The sequence below is a fragment of the Rutidosis leptorrhynchoides genome, chromosome 8 (genome assembly GCF_046630445.1).
Source record: "Rutidosis leptorrhynchoides isolate AG116_Rl617_1_P2 chromosome 8, CSIRO_AGI_Rlap_v1, whole genome shotgun sequence".
NCBI classification, from domain to species: Eukaryota; Viridiplantae; Streptophyta; class Magnoliopsida; order Asterales; family Asteraceae; genus Rutidosis; species Rutidosis leptorrhynchoides.
This window is the reverse complement of record NC_092340.1, coordinates 50,162,201-50,171,059: the sequence shown is the minus strand read 5'-3', so window position 1 is coordinate 50,171,059 and position 8,859 is coordinate 50,162,201. Positions and strand designations below refer to the sequence as shown.

Here is an 8,859-nt window from a genome sequence, read left to right as displayed (position 1 = left end):
AGTTATGTTTTGTTAGCATAACGTTTATGTAACAGCAAATTCTTTAATCTTGCTAGCCTTCGTAGTAGTGGTCTAATGGAATTTGGAAATTGGATATCGACTCACCTAAGCATCATACGTGGGGACATGGTGAGACATATATGATAAGTGATTCAACAGAAACAGAACATAATAATATAAGAAACTTATCGCATTATATTTCGTAGTATGGATTTCACATTATTTATAACATAGTGTTTAAAGCACCTTAAATGTTGTCGAATACTGAAAGTAACATCACTTAAAAGATCAAACCAAGACCAAATAACACTTTGTGAAGTAGTTACATACAAATTTACAAATCAACAATAATGGACATACAAAACAAAATGATCACGCACTCTATTAGCCTCTTATATATGTTGTTTAGATATTAGGAACGTGTTTGACTCTAAAAAAAGGATTCCACATTGAAAAAGGGCATATTGCTTAAGTTCACCAAAGTGAATATGGTGTATTTATCAAAATTATTGCTGCAAGTATCACTGAACAATGCGATTAAAGGACTTCGCGATATTAACCTACCCGCACAAAATAACATCAAATATATAACACCTTATAGCATGACATGATAATGAATCTCAAATCTTTTTTTGATCAATTGGCTTATGTTTTTCATCGCATAATATTATCATATACCCCGTCTCTAACATGTTAAAATCGTATACCATCATTGATAGAGGACATATACTAATTTACCCCTTTCTCATATCTATCGATACAAAATTAAGAAACCAAAATAAACTCGAGCAAAAATAACCGGGCATTTTAACTATTTGGGGATGATTTATCCACATTTTCAACATCCTTAAGGCTTAAAAGCCCTTGTTCCTCGGCATCAAAGCTAGCATGAACACTGTAACCAACATATACAAGAACTGCAACAGCTGAAAAGAACCCAAACCGTGCATAAGAAGGCCCATCAAGATTACCCAACAAGAATATATTAAGAAATATCGACATACTCGGTATCCATGGCATCAATGGGACCCCCCAAAGTTCGGGTTTTCTTGCTTGAGGGACTGAATAATTAAACAAAACCACTAATCCAATTGCAACAAGTGAACATGCTCCGAGTACAAAGCCCTTAGGCTTGCCATGAGGAACCAACCACCAGAGTAAAGTGAATAAGAGCGAAGTGCACGAAAATGACAATAGGAAGGACAATGTGGGCCATCGGCTCGTGGTCTCAACTGATACGTAACGTCTGTAGATGACTGCATTCGCAACCATATAGAAGACAAAGAGTGTACCGATCGAGACCAGATTGAGAAGGACACCCAAATCAGTGAAAAGGGCGATTGCCGCGGTAAAAATACCTGAACAATCAAAGTTCAGATTAAATTTGAATGATTGATACTTGCATCACATCAGATGTCCTTGTAATGGAACCTTTTCCCCAGTATTTACAATATGTTGTTTAAAAAATAGAAACTACAATAGTATATAAATACAGGTCAAAGTCAAACTAAATCTTGTCATACCACTTAGATATTATTTAATCATTTAGTCCCATTAATGATTTTATAACAAATTTTAGAAGACCCACATCATGCAGCAGATAGGTATTCCAATACAAAAATAACATTTAAAAAAAAAAAAAAAAATTTTAACCAACACGTCCCACATTGATATGGAACGAAATTGTGATTCTGCTAAAGCAATTGATTAACCGGATATTTTCAATGGACAAACCATATATCTCTAGATTTCAATTACGAAGTAAAATTTATGGTGAAAGATATTAGTTAGTCAATACTTTTTAAACTCATAAAGGACTCAAAATTTTTATGTGAGACGAGTTGTTACAAAAACTTCAACTATAAACCATAGTGAAATATGTTATATTAGTTAAACATTACATTACATTAAACTTATAAATGACTCATACTTTCTTTTTCAATTTAATTTGGGATGACTTGTTACACTTGTCACATTACTTTGGAACATGATTATATAGGTTAAAAGTCTCTATATGCATTAATGAAAGAAGATCAACTTTCCTTTTCAAGGGCATTTATATGTTAATCTAGAACTCAAGCATTACTAATACTAAGTAACATGATCTAATTAGGTACATTTGTTTAATTAAAAATTAAATATACTTACCAAGAAAAGCCGAAGCGTTGACAGGAGTTGATGTTTTTGGATGGACCTTTGCGAACCATGCAGGGACGATGTTGGACCGCCCAATGACACATAGATATCGGGCCTGTCCCAACATTGCTACCAACAACGACGTTAAGATCCCAAAACTCGCCCCGACTCCTATCACATTTGACACCCAATTCCATTTATTCGATTTCCCTATGAACGCCCCAGAAAATGGTGCTTCAGGTTGTATCTGCAAAGGAAAATAAATTTCCAATTATTGATAAATGTTATTGCTCACAAAATTAACATATGTAAGCACAATAAAGAAAGTCACATGTTGTGTGCTTCTGGCAGTCATTTACTCAGTTGTTACCATTTTTCACCAATTATACCGGTTTATGTTTTGGGATCAGTATTCCTTGCGTTCAAAATTACGTTTATTTCATTTTCAGGCGGCCCCAGCACATTGTATTTTGTAATCTTTGTTTTTTAAAAAGAAAAAAAAAACATAAAATCCACATATTTTGTGTTTTTGTTTATTTTAATCAATTAAACATATGGTTACACTACTTACACCTACGGGTGTAAACGAGTCGAGGAGCTCGAGTAAACTCGAGTTCGGCTCGTTTAAATTTCATAGAGCTAGTGTTCGAGCTCGGCTTAAGCTCGAGTTTGGCTCGTTTGATATTGTATTATACAAGCTCTCGAGCTCCGCTCGTTAATTACATATTCCTAATTTTTTTATATTATTTAATTTATTATATTTCATATTAATTTTCTTTTTTGATTTTTATTCACATACTACAAGATTTATTTATATAATATTGTTTATATTTTATATATTTATTATTGATTGATACTTATTAGTTATTACTATATATTTATAAATTATATTTATATATTTATTAAAAAACAATATTTTGATGTGTATAAATTAGAAGTTCGTTTAGGTTCGCGAGCTTGTTTGAGCTGCATATATATATATGTAGCTCGAGTTCGCACTTGTTTACTAAACCAGCTTCAAAATAAAAGCTTGGACTCGAGCTCGTTTTGTTTACACCCCTAAAACTGCTTACACTTTAAAACGTTGTCCCATCATGGTTAAAATGTGACAATCTTAACCAATAATTGTTAACATGGTTTAGTAATTATCACACTAGCACATTATTGAGTATTAATAAGAAGTTTCAGGTTTGAATTATGTGTGGGACAAATATTTTGTGGTGGTCAGGAAAGAGATGAAAACAATCATAGAGTATTTCTGCTGACATGCGTACATTAAAGTATGAGGTCTAATTACTTACCCTCTCGAATAACCCGAACATGAAAAAGCCTTCTACTTTTTAATATTAATAAGAGTAGTTAGTACAATTTTATCAAAATATATTTATGCAAGAAAGAATTTGGAATCCAAAAGTTAAATTGATACATAAAGAGATCGACTGAGGTTGGATAAGGATTTTTCATTAGAAAAACTAGTGATACATCTACTCATTTTTTTAAAAAATTTACCATTTATCAATACGATACAAATACTTAAATATATCACTCATCTAAAAATTTAGGGGCAAATTAGATTATTTTTTCTACGTGTATACATTTTATAGTTCATATTTACATTTGGATGTTCCAACTTAAATGTGTACGGTTAAGTTTGTGAGAATGTTTGCTAAGGTTACTTTATTTGTCATGATTAGTCTTTGTTGGTTTACTTAGATTACTTTGTTTGTCGTGTTTAGTCTTTAATTGAATATCCGTTTGTATTATCGTGTATTTGCTAATATTTAAATACGTTTAGTGTAAAAAAATAATCGTAATTTGACCCATTTTGACTCACTTCAAAATTATTCCGTACCGAACAAGATTTGACTTTTGTCTAAGACAAGTTCAAAACTTGAAATATTCATTAAAATTAAAATAATTCCGTGTAATGTCAAAACTGCTTTGGAAATGAAAATTTGCATAACAAGTGTCATTACAGGATATATTTGAGTGTATTTTAGTTTTTCATTCCGATACAAAGATATATATACAATCACATCACATCACATTTTAGTTGATAATGATTGGAATAAAACTATTTGCTCGATCTCTGGATTGCATTTGTATTTCTACTAGATACAGAGTATTTAGGTACATATTTACATACATCACCTTTTATATTATTTATTGATATAAATATAACTGAGTATGATACGACCAAAAAACACAATAGTAGTATATAAGGTACAAAATAATATATAAACAGAAAATATTAAGAATGTATAAAACGTTAAGAATGTTTAGATTTCAAAATATATAGTGGATATATTGGATATACTACAACAATTTTTAAAAAATATATTGGATATAATATACTAATTATTTGATATTCTAAAATTTTGTTTCATAGTGAAATGATAACTTTTTTATTTATCAACAAAAAACAAAAAATAAGTAACTTATTTAGTTATAATTAGCAAAACCACACGCACATAAAAAAACCAAAATGAATTTAACAAGCGTTGAAAACTAACCAAATATGAGTTGCGTATGACTTGCAAAATCTCAAAGATACATCGTATTTTTCTGAAAAATCCGTTAAAAATGATATTTTCTTAGTTGTCATGCACCTATAACAACCACGTCTACAAACAAAATGACAACATTTTTACTTTTTTTTTTAAATAATAATTCTTTATCAGGTGTGACATGCAAACCAAGTGGTGGGTAAAAAAATCATCGACCACAAGCCAAAACCACATGTTAGATAAATAATTTACAAACAATTACTGTTAATTATTTAATAACAATTTAATGCAATTTAAATACATACCAGATCATACGGTAGAAGCATCGACATTGAAGTAGCCATTAAGCAGTATAACGCCGTAACCAGGATAACTGATCCCGTTACTCCTATAGGTATATCCGTAACCGGGTTTTTAACCTCCTCCGCTAACGTCGACACGGCGTCGTATCCAATGTAACTTAAATAAACTAGTGTAGCACCATTAAACACCCCCGGAGCTCCAAATGGAAAAAACCCACCCGGAAGCTTCGGGTCAGATGGTTTAGTAAAATTCTTCGGGTCACCTCTCCAAAAACCCATTATGATCACAAACAATATGAATAAAATGTGTAGCGCTGTTAAAATCATATTCAATACTGAACTCTCCCTCGTACTGCAACAATAATATTAAATTAAAATTAATAAACAATAAAAAAATATTCGCTACTTCAATTCAGTAAAATCAAAATAAAGAAAACCTGTAACAGATGATAACGGTGAGAACTATTATGACGAGAACTGCTATTAAATCGAGTTGATTAAAACCGTTTGGTAACGAGGATAACGTTATTCTCCATTTGGATTCTGCGGACACATTAATCGCGGTTCCAATATAAACCGTAAGACTTCGCGCAACGGCAGCGTTTGAAAACACGTAATCCATAATTAAATTTGCTCCGGTTATAAACGCCATAAACTCACCTGCCAAACAATCGAGAAAACATACGTCATCAGCACGCAATAATTATAAAAAGGAGTATTATTTATAATGTAATTTTATGAAAGTAGAAAATATAAAAACGTACCGAAAGTTACACGTATGTAACTGAATGCACCACCAGCAACAGGCATGTGTACGGCGAATTCAGTGTAACAGAAAGCGGATAGTAAGGCGCAAAATCCGGCAATGGCGTAAGATAGAATAACCGCCGGGCCAGCTTTATCGTGACTAGCGGTACCAGTAGTAACAAACACACCGGCGCCGACCATTCCTCCGACGCCGAAGCAAATGAGATCGTGCCACCGGAGAGTTTTCTTCATGTTACCACCGGAACGGAAACGTACACTGCTGGTTTCGTCAAAGGTGGTGGAAACGGAGCCGGCACGGCGAGAGATCCGGCGAGGTGTGTCCCGGAGTGCATTGATGTATGATTTGAAGTTTGAGAATGAAGAGAGATTAGACATTGCTCGATCTCTCTCCCGGTCCAGAATTGTCAATTTTGTCACCGTATCTATGGGCTGTATGTATAGGTGGTAGAAGGAGAAAGGATATATAGATATAGATACTGTAATATTTTAAGTAATTAATTTGATTAACTTTGATTTTTTAACTTTAAATTATGATGAATTATAATTATAAAATTATGCATTATTGTGAATTTATGAACACTATAGTAAAAAGACACGTCGATGTAGCACAATCACCCCGTGGATTTTGGTTACTGAAAATGAAATTAACAAGTGGACGGTAAAACTAATGGCGGAGTGATCGGGTTTTACTGTTTTTTGATTTATATATTGTATAATAATAAAATAAAATATACATATATTAAACGAGTTATTGAGTCGACAGCTAGCGTCGATTTATTAGCGACTTAACTGACTCTAAGAGCCTAAATCAAATTTCAGGCAGGATTTAAAACCCACAGAAATTTGATTTTACCATTTTCATGGCGTCTCAATTTTAATTAAATCTTATTTTTATTAAAACTACTTAATTGCCGGAGGTCCACTCGGTAGCAATCTCTCTATCCGTCAAACAGAGAAAGAGATGACTTTCTCTACTTTTGAGAGTGTTTTCACTATGGGTGAAGAAATGACTTGTCTTTATTCCCGGATATGGGAAGGATTGTCTACATTCCACCTCCCCCATACACCACTTATGTGGTATTGGGTTTTGTTGTTGTTGTTGTATTAAACGAGTATTAAGTTGTAATAATTATTAGATTATAATAAATCTTATTATTATGATATTGTTATGTTATGTTATGTTATGTTATTATTATTATTATTATTATTATTATTATTATTATTATTATTATTATTATTATTATTATTTGGTGGGAATTTAATAATTAATACTTGTAATAATATAACTTAATAATATATATATATATATATATATATATATATATATATATATATATATATATATATATATATATATATATATATATATATATATAACAAAATTAATGCTTGTGATAATATAACATAAGAATAGTATGTTACTTTAGTAATATGGGTATTATTTATTTTGAATGTATTTTTTTCAAGAAATATATTACACCTTTTAATTATTTTCAAGGGGGAAAAAGTTTATGATAATGATAATGCACCACTAATTACACTTGTCTTCAACTAATATATGATTACACCAACCACAATTGACTGCTCAACTATTGTTTGTAAAAAACACAATACATTATAAAATGTTTGTATATATTTGGATGTATATAATGATATAATGACAAGTTCCATTGAAATTGTGATTTGTAATATATAGTAAAATAGTACTCCGTAATTAAAAGTAAAGAAAATGATAACGATAATTAAAGTGTATCAAATCTCATTTTAGTCAAGAAAATTAGTTTGATATATTTACATGTACTAACGGAAAGGATTATCAACGTTTGAAAGATTTGAGTTTATATTAGTTATAGTATTATTTAATATTATAAGTAATGTACGTCCTAAATCATATCTAGATTGTGTATATCGAATGTATATAATGAGATTGAGAGTCAAAATATGATATGATATGAATTGTATTAAAATCGGAAATGTATACAATGAGAGTGAATGACCTGGCTCTAGTTCCACAACTTACTTAGAACATCAAAAAATAAAAGAGCTAGGAAATAAAGTGGGTATGAAAGAGTAATTATAGCCCTTTTCTTCCCTTATATTTTAAGCACATGTGACTTTATTGTGATATTCTACCCTTGATATTGTTTCGGCTCGACTCGACGTGGCTCACTTTTAGTTAGTTGTGTTGTCTAGCTTTGGTTTTAGGTTGTGCTCTCTGTTTGTGAAACTTGTCGGAATATCCTATATCTTTAGATATGTTCTTTTCATGATTGATGAAAATGACCAATATAATCTAACAAGCAACGTTGATTTCACATTGTTAAGTGAAGATTTTTGGATTAGACATAAAGCGCGGATACAAAGATCATTCTCACCTCTTATTGAAATATTGTCATTAATACATTACAAATGCATAATTGAATATTGTTATTGTTATTGCATTGTCATTAAATGTTTAGAAAATTCCGCCGTAAAAAATTTCAAAATCCTACACCTTATTTCAACAATCACCATTGTTTCAACTACCCCGCTCTTCTTTTACGGTTTTTCAGCCACTGAAAAGCGTCGATGGTCCAGTTGACTTTTCCATATCTACGTTCTTTTCTATTCTTCTTGCCATTCTGTCTCCTTGCTCCGCCGAAAAATTCTTGTTTTTCACATAGCTTCAGTGGTCTCCAGTTGTTTTCCCCCATCTTTATTTTTGTCATGTTGTCGGCTACAAGCTGCGAGCAAGTGGATATTTTACCTTGCTATGGGGTTGATGCGAAGGATTTTGTTCGTGAAAGGTCGTCTCACCCGGTCATATTTTTGAAGTTTGGGTTTTCTTCTTTCTGGCATCCTTTTTTTCAGTGAAGACGCGGTACTCCAGCTTCTTGCTTTTTTCTTCGTGTTCTACCTGCAAGCGGTAAATAGGGTGGTTTTTACCTTAATTTGTAGGTTTCTGGTGATGGTCGTAAGTTTCTCTACAATGGGGGCTTTCTCCTGTGAAGGTGGGTGCCAGAGTTGGTGCTTTTGGTGTACTCAATTATGTACTGGTTGTGATCGACTTGTTTGTCGTCCTTTGTGTTCTCTATACCTTGCACCCGTTATTCATTTTGCGGTATCTGGCGTCTTCACTTTTTCAGCTTGTTGGACTTCTTTCGGCA

General features: G+C 31.9%; 1 protein-coding gene across 1 annotated transcript; it reads right to left on the bottom strand.

The window, feature by feature from the left end:
* Window positions 1–807: 807 nt before the first annotated feature.
* Window positions 808–6,088, bottom strand: LOC139863380 (cationic amino acid transporter 6, chloroplastic-like). The gene is made up of 5 exons (XM_071852019.1): window positions 5,710–6,088; window positions 5,383–5,605; window positions 4,949–5,297; window positions 2,149–2,383; window positions 808–1,358 (listed from the first exon to the last, which is right to left on the bottom strand). The coding sequence occupies exons 1-5, from the start codon at window positions 6,086–6,088 to the stop codon at window positions 808–810; spliced, it is 1,737 nt and encodes a 578-aa protein (XP_071708120.1).
* Window positions 6,089–8,859: the final 2,771 nt, after the last annotated feature.